The 18,650-nt window shown below is 42.6% G+C and overlaps 1 protein-coding gene across 7 annotated transcripts in view; it reads left to right on the forward strand.

Annotated features, from left to right (window-relative positions):
- The window catches only part of COL18A1 (collagen type XVIII alpha 1 chain), a 366,466-nt gene that overhangs the window by 235,164 nt on the left and 112,652 nt on the right, over positions 1-18,650 (forward strand). For all 7 annotated transcript variants that reach the window (XM_069225464.1, XM_069225463.1, XM_069225459.1 and 4 more), the window contains 7 exons: positions 8,385-8,515; positions 11,042-11,068; positions 11,905-12,111; positions 14,781-14,807; positions 15,440-15,502; positions 17,584-17,670; positions 17,884-17,937. In XM_069225464.1, coding sequence (XP_069081565.1) covers positions 8,385-8,515; positions 11,042-11,068; positions 11,905-12,111; positions 14,781-14,807; positions 15,440-15,502; positions 17,584-17,670; positions 17,884-17,937 — 596 coding nt within the window. The remainder of the gene's footprint in view (positions 1-8,384; positions 8,516-11,041; positions 11,069-11,904; positions 12,112-14,780; positions 14,808-15,439; positions 15,503-17,583; positions 17,671-17,883; positions 17,938-18,650) is intronic.

Raw genomic sequence — 18,650 nt, forward strand, 5'->3', positions numbered from 1 at the left:
ATGTGGTAGCCCGGACTGACTGTCGCAACACACAGTTAAAAGTAGCTTTGTATGTGGTGTAGCAGTAACTGTTGATTTTGTGTAATGTGACAATCAGTATCTGTGTTTCAGTGTGAGCTAGTGTTTCTTGATTGCGCTTTATGTGGCCATCTGCACAGACAGTTTGTGTGATACCAGAGTAATTGTATTCTGTATGTGATGTGACTTTCTATGGTAACTGCATATGCACTTTTAAATTTACGGTAGATTGTTCCTGGCGTGAACATCTGGTTAGGATGTGTGTAGGAACTGCAGTGGCCCTTCCACAAACCTATTTATAGCCATAAATGTATACTTATGGCTCAACGTAGTTCAATTTAAGCCTGTCAAGTATTCGCTTAAGGATTAGTAGCAGACAACTATGCATTTACTATCACATAATTATATGGCACAACTTCATAAGAAAGCAACAGTAAAACCCAGACAAGGGGTAAGTAGTGAGCAGATCAATGCCTTTAGCGTTTATGAATGCCCACACGTTTGTGAGCATGTGGGCATTTACAAACTCCTCTCCAACACATTCAGCACTGGAATTAGTCAGACATTTACTCCCGCAAAGGACTAGGGTAAATCCACATACTATGAGGGAAGGAGAATGTAACACCCCAAAACATCATGGGATGTACGGGAGAGGATTTCTCTATGAGAATTTTTTGTTCTCTCTTTGGAAAATAAAAGAACTAGAAAATAAATGCTCAATTGTTCAGCGAGGCTGTCTTTACCCGATACAGAGTTGTACTTTCTGTACAATTCTGCATTGGGGAACTTGAAACACCCAAAATGTACATGGCATTGGTAGCACACCTGGAAACCTGCAACTGGCGCGTCTTCCCAGTCACATTGCTGCCAATGTTTGTGAGTTCCAAAAAATAAATCTACTGGTACACATGAGCTTCTTTTATGTGAGTCAGACAATGCTTTCTTTGTAAAAAATAAAAAAATATGTGCAGGGGCCCAAAGTTTTTCTAAGAAACAAACCACCGACGCTGCTGAATACCACTGATTACCAAACCTTTACTCCACCTCAAGCCCCTTTCTGCCACCAAACTTCCTGCCTCTTTATCTTTTTTTGCGGGTTATTCTACATCATTGTTTTTCTCCCTTTGTCACAGCTTTTCTGCCTTCATTGCCCCACTTCTTTCTCTCTTGGCTACAAACAGATTCGTGCAGCTAAGTAACTTTTTGTTTTTCTGTCCAGCTCTGGGTCGAAGTCTGATGAAGAAAAATAGGCCCTGAGTCCTGAAATGAGTGCCAGTTCCCCCCAGCCTCAAATATTGGCACTAATTAAAGTCTGGAATCGGGTCGTGTGTGTAGTGTGACAGTCACTACGGACTGTGTGTGACAATGTATAGGCAGCCTGCGAGTATGGAAGTCCCTCTAGGCTGTGTGTTGTCACCATCTGTCTGAACCTCAGTCATGATGTGGTTATCTAAGCAATCAATGCTCTATATGGTACGTTGTGTTAGTCACATTTGTGTAACACATTCTACCATCAGCATAGCTCCACTAATCTGAGTGCCGGCTTTGTCCCGCTTTGGGATTGTTGCGTGGATGTTTGTTGTGCAATATTAACAGGGATTTGTTAATTGTCTTGTCGAGTCCTATACATTTGAAATGAGGCTGGGCCGCCTAAAGATCTTTGTAGTGTGTTGTGTTCTATGGATGGGTGTGCCGGAGGACTTTGCCACTCATTTTTTATCTGGATGGACATTTGTTAATAGCCAGGTGGGGGAGGACTCATTATATCACATGTTGTGTATTGCATGTCAATAATTTCGCTTCCCTGCATCAAACCTCTACTAGATTATAAAGGAAGCCGATCTTTAAAAGTCTTAATCCTGCTTATTCTTACCTCCCAAGGTAAATATGGGTGAAGTTAAGAATATGAAATATATATGCACAATGCAATGTAGTGACAAGTCGATGTGGAGGATGCAATGTTACCATAGGCCGATATTAACAAACTTTTGTATATTGTCATCCGTCAGTAGCCCAGCCATGACAGATTCTACTGGATGGTCAGTGACACCAGAGGTTTGTTTCGTCATTTTAGGAAGGTTGGGGTCAGACCTGCACGTTGTGAGTTGTCTAGACTAGGCCATAGGTTGTGTGCGTGGGCATTATATAAATTTATCCTGTATAGATTGCAGTTTTGGTGAAATATTTACCCATAGGCTGACATTGGCCGTGTAGATGTGCTTATGGACAGCACATTTACCTCGGTAGGTTTGTTTGTAGACAGTCTGGTTACCACCGTAGATTTGTTTGTAGACAGTCTGGTTACCCGGGTAGTAAATGAAAGAGGATGGAGCATACGTAGGTATTTGCTGAGCACCCTGTGAACCTGGATTCAGCTGGCATGAGTCAGACCAGATGGGCCTGAGAGGTAAGATGCGTTTAAAAAGTCAACGGGACCGAAAGAAAAAGAGGTTGTTAACCCCTGGCAAACAGAACACAACGCGATGACCCACCATGTCTGTAATCGGTGACACCTTGGAGAGATGGCAGCTTTTTGCTGGCAGTCATTTATCAAGCGTTACTGCCTTTAAATTATGAAATTCTGAGTTTGTGAGTGAGTCGCTGAGGCTATAAACTAGGTATGTCTCAATTTAAAACTTAAAAACTCCTGTTTTTAGGTGAAAACCATGATAAAAGGCTGTCTGTCGTGTGTTGTTCGTCTGATTCTCTTCTGTATCTTCCGAGGACATATACAAAATATATTGCCCCATGTGGCCTGCAGTTGAGCCGAGATGGTCTTTGACAGCCAACTGAAGTTAAAGTCTGACGGGCTATGGGCGCCCTCTAGTGTCAGAACGAGCTCCGATTATGTGCTTTTTTCATTCTGTGATTATGAACTATGCCAAAATGTTGGCCTAACATCCTGTGTAAGAAAAGTGTTTGTTTATGAAATGTAATGCCGTGGAGAGGAGAAGAGGGTGCAGTCACGAAGTGGCACTGGAAGGGGTTAGTTATAGTATGAGTAAAGTGTTGGACATAATTCCAACAATACCTCAACATAAGTGTGTATGTGCGTTTGTGTGTCAGTCATGATGCCCCTCACCTCTCTCATCACTGATACAAAAATAGAATTTTTCACTGCATATATAGTGAATGCCACTATAAACTTAAAAAAAGCATACTTAACCAGGGCCAGTATGCAAAAAGTTACATTCGTGCATTAAGGTAAACTAACATTGACGAGGCCTGTGCCAATGTGGGTTTATTAGCACCTTGGTTCTACATAATATTCTATTTATTACTATTGTTCATGGAGGTATCTCATGACTCACTCGAGGCTTCACCTCTTATGAGTCACGTTTCATCTCAACACTCAACAAATTATCTATCTATCTATCTATCTATCTATCTATCTATCTATCTATCTATCTATCTATCTATCTATCTATCTATCTATCCCTCTCTCTCTCCTTTTCTCTGTCTATCTATCTGTCTAACTGTCTGTGTGTCTATCTATCTATCTATCTATCTATCTGGTGCATTATAAATATTAATTCACTCATTTATAATGAGTGAACACTTGATATACTATGAACGGACCTTCACTTTCCCCCTTACCAGCCCCTCCTACTGCTTACTAACACCTGCATCGCCTTCCTACAACCAATAAACGAGTGATACCACCCCTTACTATTACCTGTAACTCCTCTCTGTGCCATATTGCCACTTACTGACACTCGTAGTTCCTCACTGTACCATTCCTCCAATTACTGTGGCCAGTAGCTCCATCACTTCTGGCTTCTCACTGTATAGTACGGTCCCTTACTAACACTGTAGCTCCTCGCTGTCTGTGCTACCAATATTCAAAGTGTCATACAGCTCCTTACTATCACCTGTGGTTCTCGCTGAGTATACTAACAACATTCAAAGTGCCTTACTGCCCTTACTATCTCTTGTAACTCCTCACTGCCCTTACTATCTCTTGTAGCTCCTCACTGCCCTTAATATCTCTTGTAACACCTCACTGCCCTTACTATCTCTTGTAACTCTTTGCTGCCTGTTCTATCAACAATCACATTTAATTATCACCCCATACTATCACTTGTAGCACTTCTCTGCCTGTAATGCCAACATTCAGTGTCCCTTACTAACCTTACTATCATATCATCTGTAGCTCCTTTCTGCCTGAATTACCAGCATTAGGGATCTGTGACACCCTATCACAGTCACTCCACGCTACCTGTCCTACTAACATTCAGTGTGTCATACCACATCTATCATCTCATAGCTCCTCTCTGTCTGTAATACACAGACTGAGAATTCCATACAGCCCATGTCATTCACCTGTAGCTCCTCACTAAAGGCACACAAGGTGCCATGCAGCTAATTATAAACACTTCTAGCTACTCACTGCACCCATACCATTATACAAAAGTAACCTTCCACCCCTCACAATCCTTTGCTGATCTTTACTGCCTCTTACTCACATTTTCAAAACACCTTAACTCCCCTTCCTGCCACTTACAGCTCCTCACTGCCCCTACCATAAACATACACTTCTTTAGTTCCCCCATGGCTACTTCTGCCAGCATTTGGTGTACTACCCTTTTGCAGTGCCTTATAAGAGCACACATTATTACATTAATCACCTTTGGGAAAAGTGGTCAATAAATGCACACATTTATTACACCAATAGCTTTTGAGGGGCCTGAGATAGAAGTGCACGCGCTACCATATTAATCAGTGTTAATAGAAATGTATTTATGTGCACTTTATCATAGCTGGTGGAATTGCAATATATACACCTATATTATCATCTAAAGCACTTTTGAGAGCTGTGCCATAAGTATACTCACCACATGAAGTGGTTTTGAAGGAATTGCAATAAAAGTGCAAACAAAAGTTGGCACTTTTCATTGGATGTACTGTATACGTGGGCATTAGTGCACACTAAGCACTTTTGATCTGTTCCATGATCTCCCTTCAACAATATGGCCTCGAGAGTCAAGGCTCTTTATCACCAAACCATCGGCGCTCCTCCAGTTACATTTTGCATAAATAAATAAGACACAACACAGATACTCTCCACCAAGGCATGTACATTTCTTTCCGTCCCCTACTGTTCACAAATAACAGAGCACCACCCATTACCACCATTAAATGGTGTTTCTCAAAATTCATCATCGCCAATTTGGTCAAATGAAATTAATCACATGCTGTCATCGTCTAATGGGTCGGGACATTGTCCTGTGCCACCAAAAATGAAGCACCGCACCTGAACACTGATGGAGCAGAAATCCTTGAATCTCAATCTCTTAGTATAATCATCAAAGAGAATCCCCCACTGGTCGTATGGACCTTTAACTGCTGACTTGAAGCATAAAGAAGGAACTAACACCAGTAATATATTTCAATCACAGTTGAACCAATGCGATTCCACAGAAATGACAGAGAGGATGTAGTACAAACCTTAAGGGTTTTATTGGCAGTTTAGTTCAGGTTACAAGTTAAATCAATCAGCAAAATTGTAGCACAAATATTGCAAGAGCATAGATATTAATATATTAATATGGCCATGCAATCTGAATGTATATATTACGAGGGAAAATAAGCTAAATATGACAACATAAAGCAAGCAAAATATCAAATGAAATTCTATAAAGGGGCTTCCCCATTCTAAATAAGGCATTGAAAGTGGTAAGGGGAATTAATTCTATGAGGAAGGAGTTAGCATCAGATGAAACAATTTTAAGGTTCATGGAAACATGTATGAGTGCTCAAGCATGAAGCTTACCACTGGCAGGGGAAAGCAGCAGTGTTGAAAAGAGGTCTCCTCTCAGTGTTAGGACAGGAGCTGCTAATCTATTCTAAGGAACACATAATTAAAGCATGAGAAGAAACTTCTGGAAGACTCCCCATGTCTGTTCCCACCAAATGGACCAATCAAGAATGACCATTCTCTGGGAGCAAGCAAACTCTCAATCAATCAATCAATCAATAATTTATAAAGCGCGCTATGTACCCGTTAGGGTTTCGAGGCGTTAGGGGGGGAGGGAGGGTGCTGCTATCGTTCGACGAGCCATGTCTTGAGGAGTCTCCTGAAGGTGAGGAGGTCCTGGGTCTGGCGCAGTGAGGTCGGGAGTGAGTTCCAGGTTTTGGCGGCGAGGTAGGAGAAGGATCTGCCGCCAGAGGTCTTGCGCTGGATTCGGGGGACAATGGCGAGGGCAAGGTTGGCAGAGCGTAGTTGTCGTGAGGGAACGTAGAAGTTGAGTTTGATGTTCAGGTAGGCGGGTCCGGTGTCATGTAGAGCCTTGTGTGCGTGGGTGAGGAGTTTAAAGGTGATCCTCTTGTCCACGGGGAGCCAGTGGAGGTCCCTCAGGTGAGGGGAGATGTGACATCGGCGGGGTATGTCGAGGATCAGGCGGGCGGATGCGTTCTGGATGCGTTGGAGTCGTTTGATGTCTTTTGTTGGGATGCCTGTGTAGAGTGCGTTGCCGTAGTCGAGTCTGCTACTGACGAGGGCTTGGGTCACTGTCTTTCTGGTTCCTGTTGAAATCCACTTGAAGATCCTGCGGAGCATTCGGAGGGTGTTAAAACAGGAGGATGAGACTGCGTTGACCTGTTTGGACATGGTGAGGGTGGAGTCGAGGATGAAGCCGAGATTTCGTGCGTGGCTGGCTGGGGTGGGTGGGGGGCCCAGGGCGGTGGGCCACCACAAGTCGTTCCAGGACGAGGGGGTGCGCCCGAGGATGAGGACTTCCGTCTTGTTGGAGTTGAGTTTCAGGCGGCTGTTGTTCATCCACTCGGCGATGGATTTCAGTCCCTCGTGGAGGTTGGCTTTGGCGGTGAGAGGATCTTTGGTCAGGGAGAGGACGAGTTGGTTGTCGTCGGCGTAGGTGAGGATGCTGAGGTTGTGCTGGCGGGCCAGTTGTGCGAGGGGGGCCATGTAGACGTTGAACAACGCTGGGCTTAGTGAGGAGCCTTGGGGTACGCCGCAGATGAGGTTGGTGACATTGGAGCGGAAAGGTGAGAGTCGGACCCTCTGGGTTCTGCCGGAGAGAAAGGAGGAGATCCATTTGAGGGCCTTTTCTTGGATGCCGGCTTCGTGTAAGCGGGTTAGTAGGGTGCGGTGGCAGACTGTATCGAAGGCGGCTGATAGGTCTAGGAGGATCAGGGCTGAGGTTCCCTAGCTTCCCAGCGCTGAACAAAAAAGCCACCATCTGTGCGACCTTTGACATAACATCAGTCCCGTCTGCCTGGTACAGGGGGATTTCTCCCACCATCATGGTCTCCATGTCAAAGTCAACTCCAAATTAAGTTTCAGTTACTCATCAGTCTCATACGGTAAGTCTTGTGACAAGTGACCTGCAGAAAAAGACGACACTGGAAAAGCATTTAATAAATCGAAATTCATGTTATGGTGGCCTGATTATAAGTTAGGCTAGCTTTACATCAAAATGTTTTAGGAGCAAGTACTGTTAGCATGAGTAAAAACATAATTTACATTTAAGGAAGGTATATATTGTTCTATTTAATGTGAGTACATTGATTGTAATTCCACAAGATTTACGGGTTGTTCTCATTAAGGTAAATATAGCTCTACCCTACTTGATTAAAATAATGCACGCACATTAATATGATTAAACACAAGTAGAGCATATAAATTGCATGTAACTGAGTGTAGCACTAAATTGCACTGCTCCAACATGTGGAACTTCTCACCACCACAAAAAAACTTACAACTGTAATAGAAACTTTAGTGCATGTAATTTCTCCCCTACCCCCTTAGGTCTCCACTACACCCAACGCCAACAAATAGATCACCATACCACCTCTTACTGATATTCCATGTATCCCCTCTTCACACTTTACCACTAAATGGTGGCGCACAAATAACACCCGCCCTGCACCAACATGTGGAACTCTTACTCTGATTCACCATCAGAGCTTGGAGCTCCTTGTGCTTCCCTTGCTGCCAACATGCTTTCTTCTGCTCTCTGTTCTCTTTTACTGACCGTGCATAACAATCTTCACCAGCAACATGTAGAAGCTCCTGCCAACTGGTACCAGCATTTCCTCGCTCACCTTCACCCCACTTCCTACTTCTGGATTGAGTTCTCTACCAATTTAGTAACAAATGCCTGGTGCAGTGTTTCCTTTCTGCTAACATAGCTTTCTTTCTAGCACCGATGTGTGCCTCTGATAAAATCTCTGTGAAATTGAAGAAAAACTATTCTCAAACTATTCCCAAAGGCTTAGGCCACAGTTCAGGTCAGTTTGTGATGCAGGATGGACAGACGGCAGATGCAGCGCAGTAGACTTTGGGCTTCGTTGTACAGTGTCTGGCATCAGTCCCTCCTTCTGTACCTGTAAACCACACCTTTCAGTTACAGCGCTGCCTGGCCCCAAAGGCGCAAAGGGAGAGCCTGGTGAGAAGGGGGCACAAGGTCTAGCTGGCCCCAAAGGAGACAGCGGCAGCTCAGTGGGTCTGGCAACAGCAGACGGGAGAGGAGAAAAGGTAAGAATTTCCCTTTGAAGAGAATCTTAGTTCTATTTGCTGAACCACACATTTAATTAGTATATTCGCTATAGACAACTGTTTAATGTTTTTCAACACTGCGTAGCAGCTTTCCGTTAGGTCATTATCATCGTTAGGTGACCAGCGACCTCCTGCAATATAGGGAACCCCTAAACAAGAGTGCTATTTTATCACCTGTATATCACCCAGTGACAGTCCTGCATTGCCACCTAGGGATGTGTCTAAATGATTGTTAATCACTCAATGAGTGATGACAACATTGCAGCATCATCCTGTTGCACAGTCGTATGTTCTGAAGGATATTTGGTCAGTAAATGAGAATTTTGTAGTTAGTGAGATCATAAATTCTAAAGTGAAAGTTTGAAAAAGCTTCTACTTAAAAGCTTTAGTATGTTAATTTTTAGTTTTTTTTAAAGAGCACAGTGGGTCGGGTTTTAGTTAGGGTTAGGGAAAAGGGTTTGTGTTAAGGTAAGGGTTATTGTTAAAGGTTGAGAGTGGGAAGGGTTCCAGTTAGAGGTGGGTTGTGGCTAGCCTTCAGGTGTGGGTTGTGGATAGGATGAGTTGTAGAAAAGTAGAGACGAAAATCTTTATAATAATTTGGGTTAGCTTTGTGGTTATGGTTTGATGCATATCATTGTCTGTTAATGAAAGCGTAAACCAGTGCTTAATTTGTAAATAGAGATGCTCCAGTGCCCAAAGCTCCCCTCTTAAACATGTGGCTGCTGCCATTAAATGTGCGAACACGGAGTACTGAGGCAGTGTAATCCTGAAGCCATCTCGGGCCTCTTTAATCGATTTACAGCCACTCCTTGCCCCTTCAGCTCAGTCTTGCATCTTTCTCCCATTGTGAAGCTTTTTCGTTTTTCTCTTCCTCCGTCTTTCCCATATGTGTCTTTTGCTCACAGCAAATGCTTGTGGCAGAAAATGAAGCACTGGGCTGCAAAAATAAGTGACGGTGCTCCGCACCGGAAACAACAAGCACAAATTAAGCACTGGAGTAAACACATAAAAAGAACTAAATGTATTAGTTGAAAAGATTAAAGTTTTACTTTCAAACTAGCTGACAATCAATCAGGCCCTATTTGCAGGTGGCCTGTAGTTCCTAATTGGACTAGTAACAGGAGGCACTAGCCCCAGTCGAAATCATAAGTGATGCTGTATTACCGCATTATATATATTTTGTAAGTTTGTGCCACTTTTGCATCAAAAAATGACTCAAAGGCAGCGCTAACTTTTCATAAATCAGGCCCCTAGTGTTTTTCTGCATGCTTTACTAGGAAAAAAGCCTCCAGGTCCTACCTGAAGGTCCTTGTTTCTGTTAAGTGCAAAGAAATTGCAAGTTTATACGCAGAAATCAGCATAGTAGCATGTTATTCTACAATGTGTAAGGTACTATTTTGGATCAACTTGTGACACCCCACCCTAGTAATACTGGGAAGACGCATCATCGATACCCCTAATTTCCTGATATCAATAATACTATATTACCTGCCTCTTTTACCAGACCAGTGATAATGCGGGGATGCTACTGTATTTAAAGCTATTCAAACTTTATAGAGCAGATTCACAAAAGCATTTATGAGTACAGGAAGTAGTATTACAGGAGTATTGTTTTATGTACTCCTTCAGGCCTTTGTCAATTGGCCCTGAGACGCCCAACTCCTTAATAGTGAAAGTGCAACAGGGCGAAGTTCTTTCCTTTTGTACTAATTCTATATGGATGTTCCCTGAGTAAACACATTTTTTCCCCATTTTAGATGTTTTAGAGACAATTTGCTACGTCATGTAAGAGTTCATAAAATAGTACTGCAGGGTGATGTGAAATTCACGTAATTTACTTTCACATGTCTGTGAAAATTTGCAAAATTACTTGAAATTACATGAATTGAAAATCTGTAATTTCTCTCTGTACTTTAGCTCATCAAACAAAAGCACCACAAACAATTGTCCCTCGCATTCTGTTGTTCTTTTTTGCGGTACATTTTACCACGAATGACACATAAATATACAAAGTGGTGAAAGGATGTCATCTGGGAAATTTAGCGTAACAGGCGTAACATTAAATTCCCCAAATTATGCGAACTGTGCTGTCGTCATTTAATTTTCTCCCAGGCCTCTAAAGGAATACTCTTACGTACTCATGCATGCCTTTTTATAATCAACCCCAATAGTTCGAAAGTTCAATCTACAGTTATGTATACGCTCCTGCCATCTAGTGGCTTGATGCGGAATAGCTCAAAAAAGCTTTGAAAAACAATCTAAATGGGCTGCATAGTCTGCATGTGGGATACTGCTACTCATAGACATAACTCTATTGTTACACATTAACAACCAGCATATCATCCATGGACACAACAGGGTATTTCTGCATTGCTACCTGTAATCACGCATGATTATCTCTGCATTATCACAGTCACCAAGAGGTTTTAAGCTGTTGCCGTATATGGACATAACAGTCTTACTCCTGCGTCAAGCTATTGAATGACAATCTCCTTTATTTCGCAGGGTGAAAAAGGTGAACTTGGCATCAAGGTGAGTTCTTTCATATGTGCAGATATGGGTTGGCTGGTCTTGTTACATGTGTGGGCAGAGGTTCTCTGATGGTGTCCGTCGAGGATAGGTGAACTGTCATATATATTTCGTGGGTGAAGGGATATGCAGTGTATGCAGTGATGGTTCCTAGGTGATGATGAAACAGCCTGGGTGTTTTGGGGTTGTTGGTGGGTGTCGTGTTTGATGAGTTTATCAATAAGCAAGGGAAGCTAGCATTGTGCTTTTTTCGTGAGGGGAGCACTGTTGTCGCTTGGTGACAACGTGTGTATTTTGTTTATTAATGATAAGCTCAGATCTAGTTATCGGGAGACGCTCGAGGCATTCTGTGCGATCTTGAGTTTCATGGAAGATGCTTATGCATTCCTGAGTTTCAGGCATTGTTAGAGATGATAATGAATGAGGCTGTATGAAGTGTATGAGGTTGGCCTTGTGTGATGGTTGTACCCACTTTACAGAAAGTAATCCAGTGTGTGTTGGAGCTATATTGGTGGTGGTCGCCTATGTGATTTTAATGTAAACATTGTCCCAACCTGTGTGTGATGGGTCTGTAAAGGAGACGGCACTTGTGATGAATTTGTGTGATTTGTATGGGACGACTGGTGAAGTTTCATGTGTGTAATGGTGATGTTAGAGGAGCATGTATGACAGAGGTGGTGCCTACTGGCAGGGGATGATGAGAAGGCGTATGTGGGATGGGGCACATTTGTCGCAGGGATCATGTATTGTCAGCGGGAGATGGGGAGGCACAGTGGCCCGTGTTTTATGTTTTTGTGGTGTGAGGTGCCCTTAAACACTTTTTTTGTGCCCTTCTTTAGGGTAATGCGGGCTTTGGCTATCCTGGTTCAAAAGGACAAAAAGGGGAGCTGGGGCTTCCAGGACCTGCAGGCCCCCCTGGGCCCCCTGCCACTGTGGTGCGTAAAAATGATGGTTCTGTGGTTGAGCAGGTGTCTGGTCCCCAAGGACCTCCTGGCCCCCCTGGACCTGAAGGCAAGGAAGGTCCTCCTGGGAAAGATGGAGAACCCGTAAGTAAAAACTGAAGAGTATTTAACAGCCCAAATTAATACTTTAGTCGTCCCAGAAGCAGCCTGTCTTTGCCCTTGGCACACCCAGATTCACGTCAGTGCACGTCCACTGAATCATGTTGTAGAGTAGGTACCACTAAAACACGAGGAAGTAGACTGCATGTACCTCCTGGTTCCTGAAAAGGAAGGTTCACGCCGCTGTACATTGGGCCTGAGTCACTTGGACAAGTGCATCCGAGCACAGGTTTCCAAAAGGGCCACAAAGTGAAACGTATTGTTTTTCTAGGAAGGTAACTTCATAACATTGATATAACTGAATGATGCATACTTTTATATCCCAGTACATCAGCGACACAACATCCCTTTCTGTTAAAACACTCCTTACTCAAATAATGACATTCAACAATGTTGATTATGTGCCATCAGGAGAATTGAATGTGGTCCTAGTTAAGTTAATGGGGCTACCATTTAAGACAGTGCATACATGTAGCATGAGACATCTCCTGCAGAAAAGACATCTGTTGATGAGCATTTGATAACTCATATCTTCATGACAATAATTAGCAATGGAGAGAAGTTACCACACATTGAATGCCAGAAGGACACAAAAGTACAATGTGCACAGGCCTCGGAGATACCATGGAGACAGAAAGTCAAAGAGAAAACTTTAACCAAGTAATGCTTGCCAAATTAGATCATGGGATTTATCAGATTGTGTTAATAAGGGGCACGGAAAAGGCTGCAAAACAATCACAACATCTGCAGCTGTGTCTGTGGGTAATATATCGCTATAAAATGCTTCTAAGCAGCCCCCAGAGTTCAGTGTATTTATTTGCAAATCAAAGCGCTGTAGCTTCACGATGCACATATGGAACTCACTAGCCTTTATTCAAGACGGCTTCCACTTCTAACCCCTCTTCCTTGTAAGGAGGATACTACCTTGTACCCAGATTCAAACTGCAAAAGAAAACATGATGTATCTGCAACGATAGTGTGGTAGGTTCCTAGCTGTTATAAATATGCTTGCAACCCTTTCCACCTCCCTAAAAAGAGTATGTGGGAGTTCTGCAGATGATCGAGGTCTAGAAAAGATTAGCTTCACATAAAATCAATATGCAGATAGTGGTGAGGCATCAGGTATTGTTTGTTGCAAGTCAACATCATAGGGAAAATGTGTTCAAATATGCCCCAGATTAGCCAGACACTGTTGTTCTTTCAAAAAGATAACTATGAGACGATTCCTAATGTTACTACTCATCATAGCAGATGCAGCCATTAACATCTTTGACTCATGAATCTTAAGACATTGGCTTGAGGCATTGTCAATGACATCTTGGACCAGCACACAGGAGTATTTTAGTCTCATTGTCTGGGATGCATGAGTGACGATTTTACGAGTGACTATTTTACATCTGAAAAGCACAGTCAATCATCACACTTTTTATCACTCAGTTAATTATGATAAAAATGCCTTATAGTCATTAGGCAATCTTTTAAAAAAAAATTGTTGTTTTGTCCCATGAGGGGGATCCTGAACTACCCATTTAAAAATGTTTAAATCGAAGTAATGTTTGTTGGATGAGAGGATGGAAATATTTAGGCCCATATTTATACTTTTTTAGCGCAGCATTTGCGTCATTTTTTTACGCAAAAGCAGCGCAAACGTACAAATTATAATTGTATTTTGTAAGTTTGCGCTGCTTTTGCGTCAAAAAGTGACACAAATGCGGTGCTCAAAAAGTATAAATATGGGCCTTAGTTTATTAAGTGGAATAATTATAAAGCAATTTGCTGCCTTTTTTCGCAATGTCCTCTCTCCCAGCTTCATACTTTGATGCAACTGCGAGGATAAATTTTGAAAATATTCATTTTTTTGGTGGAAACAGTAGGGAATGACATAAGAAGTTTCCATATAGAGTTGTTGAAAACAAAAATAGTAAACGCTTTCTAAAAGGCCAAGGACCAATGGTGGTGGGACAATTCTTAGAGTAGCGATACTGAACCGTATTGTCACTAGACTAAATTCATATTCTTTGAAAAAGCCCTGTGGTGTTTAGCGGTGAATGCTCACATTTAAATGAGTGTACGCTGTGGTCTGGTTAAAATTCAGACTCACTTAGGTCTTCTAAAGATCACACTTCTAGCTAAGACTCAGACACTCTCAACTTTGGTTAAGGTGTAGAATCATTCGCTGTGCTTAAAATGCACATTCACTCAGCCCTAAGTAAATGTCAGAGGCAATGCAGTCTTCTTAATGACTAAATTCACTCACCTCTGTATGAAGCCCAGACTAACTGGGAAACTCTGAATAAGCCTCTAGTCTAGATCTTAAAAAAATACAGAATAATTCCTTCTAGTCTGCAAAAATAAGGCATGTTTCTATAATTGGTAAAATAAAAGTCCTCTGAAATTCCCTAGTTTGTCATTTTCTTCTCTTTCTCCTACTTAAATTCTTGTTTACCTTTTCTCTCTTTGGACCTCTCTCCATCCTCTCTCCCTACACCTCGCTGACATACTATCCCAATCCTCCTGTCTCCTTTGCCTTTCTCTTTCCTTTATCTCTTACCACCCATCTTCGTCTCTGCCCATCATATTCCTACTTTTTCTGTCACCACTTCTCTTGCTCTCAGTTTTATCCTGTTTTTAACATTCTTCATTTTGTTCTTTAGGGCGATCCTGGAGAAGATGGTAAACCTGTAAGTGTTTATTAACATTGTTTACATTAAACGCTGCTAAGTTATTAAGGTATTTCTTTCATGTAACTTCTGTGTAAGACAGGTGATCATGAAGGCCACTTCTGAGAGAAAGATTTGAGCAACAGAGGGACAGAGAGCAAGAATTTTTGTAGATGAAGGATACATCTAGTGGTGTGACAGATGGAATGCACTATTCCGAGGACACACTTTTTAAGGGCTCACCCAGAGCATGGGAGAAAAACAGTACCTGGGGCGTCAAGCATTGGAAGGGGGTTTTCAATAGAAGGGACCGGCCAATTAGGGAGTCGGCTCTATAGGGTTAGATGTCAGAACTGAATAGGTAAAACCATTTTAGGATTGGTCAACAGGCCTGTCACAGCATTACATTCAGACCTTAGCTTTCGAGGAAATAGCTGCTAGGTGGGTACTACTGACATCTTCGGTAAGTACAAACATTTACCTCAGGACCCATCAAGGATGGCAGTCAGCTTTCAGGAAGCCACAAGTTATCATCCTACACGGTAGGTAGGAAGAAGCCAAGGGAAAGGGGTGGTGCTGTGGTCTAGGGGCATTATGGTTTGGCTGGCGGGCTCCAGCACTTTGGTGACAGGTTTCTTTGCTTGCCTCTGTAGGGCGATGTGGGACCTCAAGGATTTCCAGGCACTCCAGGGGATTCTGGCATGAAGGGTGAAAAGGTAAATATTTGAAAATCTTTGTGGGTCTATGATTTACAAGCAGACAGAATACTATGGATCTTATTCTCCAAAACTAGGTAAATAACTCACATTTACAGTGATTTACGAAATAGCCTTGATTCACAGAAGTGCACATCTTTGTAACTTCCTGAGAACTCAATTTAGCAGGTGAGCCCTACCCAAGCATTTCCCATAAACCCAAGGCATTTGCTCTGTGGAAAAGAATGAAGCTTGAAAGGATATGTACATCTCCCTTCATAGAATCAACTACGCATGCTTATTAAAGAGAAGAGAGTGCTCTCATCATAGGTCCGCCTCCCTCTATGACCATCTTCAAACTGAATGGGTAACGTTTTCCTAAACTCTCCTAATATTTTCCCATTGCTCTGTTATGAACGGGTACGAAACCTCTCAATGCTACAGACCAATCCTAGTGCGAGCCGGTGATGGGCAGGTCAGAGTGTGCATGTAAACAGAAGTGCCAGGATGAATCCCCCCCCTTCCATTTCTGCTACATTTTCCCTATTACTACACATTCCTTGAACATTGTTCTGGGTAAGCGCAATTGGTTCACAAGATGAGATGAGTGGGGGTTGCAACTTGGTGTTAAGTGTAGTGCATAAGACACGTGCCTGTTTTCCCTGTCCCTAAAAGTGTGCATTCTCTACACTGTGAATTCTACACGTATAGGCTTCGGATATATGTGGTGTTTCGTAAATACGTTTTGTCTTTGAGAAGTATTCTCTTCTCTCACAAATTCCTAAAAAATGGGCATCAGCTGTCTAATGATAACATGAGTTGCTCTGTACGGATCTTTCAGGATGTTGGTAAATATCAATAATGTTGTGTGCTGTCATCTGTGGGCCTGTGCTATGTCCTGTAGTTGTGAGTGTTCTCAGAGTGTGTGATGTAAGTTGAAAAGAGAGCCTGTGAGGATATTTCTGTGGGCTGCTAGGAACCTTAGAGGGGAAAAGGGCTGAGCCAGGGATAACAGCTCCCTAGTGGGGTGCTACCTGTATACGTGTATCTGAAACCTATTTTACATTTAGGGAATGCATGACCTTGAAGTAACCTCTTCTGCATAGACACGTTTTGTGATTTAACACGTTACTGTTATTTATTGCCTATGGGAAAACTGATTTACCATTGGGAATGGATGTTTTCTTTCGAGTAGACAAGTACAAGATTGCAGTCTGAACATGGGGTTGGAGTCCTTACGAATAGTTGGGGAGACACCTTTCCGGAGTTATCTGCATTAAATCCATGTTTTTTGATTGATACTAATTCTTTGCATGTGGTACCTTATATGGTCGTATTATTACTCTGCCAATCTGAGGCCTGTACGAGGAAAGAGGAGGAGATACCAGTGTTTGTCCTCATGTTTCTTCCGACTGTTTTGAGTATGAAGTAGACCTATTTCCGCAGTATTTCAGTCTCTGTATTTCTATGTGATGACAGGAAATCCACTTGACATGTATTAGTTTTTTTTCAAACAAAACTTTCTTAGAGTAGTGTGTCCCAGAAAACATGTTTTTATATAGTAGACAGCATGTGCTGCATCACAGAAACCTTTATGTAACAAGAGCTGCAGCCTCTCCCCCCCAAAAAAAACCCTCATTGTCTTTCAAACTCTCTATCACCTGTCTGCTGGGACCGAGTAACCCATCCTAAAACACACTATACACTTAATCATAATAGAGTAAGGAAGAAAAAGCTTATTAAAAGAGTGAAAATCGAATATCCGACACCTCAGTACTCTCAGGAGGTGGCTGTATGTCACCCCAGCAAAATACATCTCAGCAGCAACCCTCCACAACCTCCAGTCATGTGACATTCAGTGAACAAGCTTCAAGGCTCTCAGCCTCGGCGGGCAGGTTAGGGCACCTCTCCCTGCCATATTATCAAGCACGGTAACTATATGGAGTCGGATGTTTTTAAATCCCGCATAAACAATTAATCTCAGCCCTAGCTGGTGAGCCATGGTGATGAGCATCAGGATAGCAAGTCCGAGCTGGAAGCGTCTGTGATAAAAGTGCTGCTCTTAATATTGATGTTGCTTTTGTATCGTCTTCTCTCTTTAGGGAGATCCTGGTGTTGGAGTCAAAGGCCCACCAGGACCCCCAGGACCACCAGGGCCCCCTGGAATTGCTTCTAAACTAGATAAATTGGTAAGTCTGTTTCAATGCAAGAAAGTGGATTTCATCCCAGTTTTATTCTTTCCTGTCTGCTGTAGTAGTTTCTGCTATTGGTGTCACTCCAGCCTAGCTGCCTATCCCACAGGCAGTGGTTGCTTTGTGTTTATGTAGTTTGGTATGTGTGAAGTTCCATTTCTGCAACTTTTGTCCCTTTACTCAGACCTAACACACAGTTTATGGTTGCAGACATTCATTGACATGGAAGGTTCTGGCTATGGTGGAGATGTGGAGAGTATCAGGGTAAGTTCTTTGAGTCTATCTTTAACATTAATTATATTAATATGGCAAAAGATCATAGCAGTGTGAAGGGTCTAATAATTGTGCTCAGTTGACATTTACATACTATTTACTGAACAAAGGAAAATGTGTCATTATATCATACAAAAAAGCAGCATGCAAGACGTGACCTTGCAGTTTACATGAGGGTGCACACATAGACGACCCTTGAATACCACCCAAAGTTTCACCCTGGAAATATTTATGGTGTATGTATCAGCCACTTCGGGTCCTGGAGAGGCAGTGAACTGTGCAGTGTAACAACTGTTATGGTACCAATCAGTCACCCTGATCTGTGCAGCAACTACAGAGGTGCATGTTTTGAACCATTAGCACAGGAATGTAGAGGATCTGTGTTGCAATTTTCTGACCTTGCACCAATTGTGGTGGAGAACTGTGCCCGGTGCACTTGATGAGTGGTGCAATGATGGAACACTAGAACAATTGAAGACGATGTGGGGATACTGACACTGGTGTGGTGGGGGTGAAGTATGTAGTTGGGTCTACATCATACATACACGTTGAATTGAGAGTGGAGCAAGAAGGGCACTTTGGCACTGAAATGGTAATATGAACCAAAGATGGGTCATAGCCTTGTAAAATGGGTCTGGCTGCAACTAGGCTTGTTGTGAACATGCTTTACTAGGGGCTTACCACTGGAGGGGTCGTAGATGGAG

The sequence above is a fragment of the Pleurodeles waltl genome, chromosome 3_1 (assembly GCF_031143425.1).
Source record: "Pleurodeles waltl isolate 20211129_DDA chromosome 3_1, aPleWal1.hap1.20221129, whole genome shotgun sequence".
Taxonomy (NCBI): domain Eukaryota; kingdom Metazoa; phylum Chordata; class Amphibia; order Caudata; family Salamandridae; genus Pleurodeles; species Pleurodeles waltl.